At 53.1% G+C, this 1,846-nt stretch overlaps 1 protein-coding gene across 1 annotated transcript in view; it reads right to left on the bottom strand.

Annotated features, from left to right (window-relative positions):
* Positions 1–1,846, bottom strand: part of klf8 (Kruppel like factor 8) — a 23,854-nt gene that overhangs the window by 3,240 nt on the left and 18,768 nt on the right. Inside the window, 1 exon segment of the mRNA XM_068744841.1 lies at positions 1–194. Coding sequence (XP_068600942.1) covers positions 1–194 — 194 coding nt within the window.

Raw genomic sequence — 1,846 nt, 5'->3', positions numbered from 1 at the left:
GCCGGGTTGACGGTGGTGTTGGTTGTCGGGGCGGGTTGTGAAGAGGAGCGCGGCTTGTTGAGCGACAGGTCGACCGGTTCCGTCTGGTCCTCGGTCGGGCGGGGCTTCGGTGAAGATGGCTCCGCCTTGCAGAGCTGTGGCTCCGCCTTCACCTTCAGGTCTGTCGGCTGCGAGCGGTGGACGCCAACATGCGCCTTCTGGACAGGAACAGGAAACAGTTCAGAAAGACGAACAGCACCCCCTTCAGGGCCAGAACGTTAGCGTGCTCATTCCTACCTTCACCTGCCATCAGGACACGCCTCCGCTAGCAACAACCCAACGCAGCAAGCTAGCAATGAAAACTGTTGCTACGACAACCGTGACGGGACACGCCTCCGCTAGCAACAACAACCCAACGTAGCAAGTTAACAATGAAAACTGTTGCTACGACAACGGTGACGGGACACGCCTCCGCTAGCAACAACCCAACGTAGCAAGCTAACAATGAAAACTGTTGCCACGACAACCGTGACGGGACACGCCTCCGCTAGCAACAACAACCCAACGTAGCAAGCTAACAATGAAAACTGTTGCTACGACAACCGTGACGGGACACGCCTCCGCTAGCAACAACCCAACGTAGCAAGCTAACAATGAAAACTGTTGCTACGACAACCAGTTTGCCGATGGTGGAGGCGTGGCGAAGCAGGATGATGATTTTTGCTGTCGTATTAAAGGCGCATTTCCTCCTCGTGATAAAATATGTAATTTGTACATGGAAAGAGGGGCGTGTCTCTCGGAGGAGATCCAGACGGGGATCGATGCTTGGGCGTCGTGTTACGCCCTACTTTTCTCCGTGGAGGGACGCGGCGCCTCGTTCGGCTGCAGGGCTCAGCTGCACCAGAACAATGGCTGCTGTGTGGGACGGCGGGGGAGGGGGGGGGGGGGGGAATGGAGCTCCCAGTTCAGAAGTTGGCTTTATTCCAGTTGAGCTGTGGGTGAGGAGAGGGAGGAGACGCTGCCACGCCCTTTTTATCAGGTCGCACATTAAAGATGGAGGACAGCGATCGGAACGAACCGACAGACAAGAAAGAGAATAAAGTTTCATCATCCTAAGAGGAGAGGAAGAGGAACGGTGTAGGAAAAGAGGAAGCGAGGAGAGGAAGAGGAACGGTGTAGGAAAAGAGGAAGCGAGGAGAGGAAGAGGAACGGTGTAGGAAAAGAGGAAGCAAGGAGAGGAAGAGGAACGGTGTAGGAAAAGAGGAGAGGAAGAGGAACGGTGTAGGAAAAGAGGAAAGGAAGAGGAACGGTGTAGGAAAAGAGGAAGCAAGGAGAGGAAGAGGAACGGTGTAGGAAAAGAGGAGAGGAAGAGGAACGGTGTAGGAAAAGAGGAAAGGAAGAGGAACGGTGTAGGAAAAGAGGAAGCAAGGAGAGGAAGAGGAACGGTGTAGGAAAAGAGGAAAGGAAGAGGAACGGTGTAGGAAAAGAGGAAGCAAGGAGAGGAAGAGGAACGGTGTAGGAAAAGAGGAGAGGAAGAGGAACGGTGTAGGAAAAGAGGAGAGGAAGAGGAACGGTGTAGGAAAAGAGGAAAGGAAGAGGAACGGTGTAGGAAAAGAGGAGAGGAAGAGGAACGGTGTAGGAAAAGAGGAAAGGAAGAGGAACGGTGTAGGAAAAGAGGAAGCAAGGAGAGGAAGAGGAACGGTGTAGGAAAAGAGGAGAGGAAGAGGAACGGTGTAGGAAAAGAGGAAAGGAAGAGGAACGGTTGTAGGAAAAGAGGAAGCAAGGAGAGGAAGAGGAACGGTGTAGGAAAAGAGGAAAGGAAGAGGAACGGTGTAGGAAAAGAGGAAGCAAGGAGAGGAAGAGGAAC

This window comes from Brachionichthys hirsutus, chromosome 10 (genome assembly GCF_040956055.1).
Source record: "Brachionichthys hirsutus isolate HB-005 chromosome 10, CSIRO-AGI_Bhir_v1, whole genome shotgun sequence".
Lineage (NCBI taxonomy): Eukaryota > Metazoa > Chordata > Actinopteri > Lophiiformes > Brachionichthyidae > Brachionichthys > Brachionichthys hirsutus.
The sequence above is the reverse complement of the archived record's forward strand: the minus strand, read 5'-3'. Positions and strand labels throughout refer to the sequence as shown.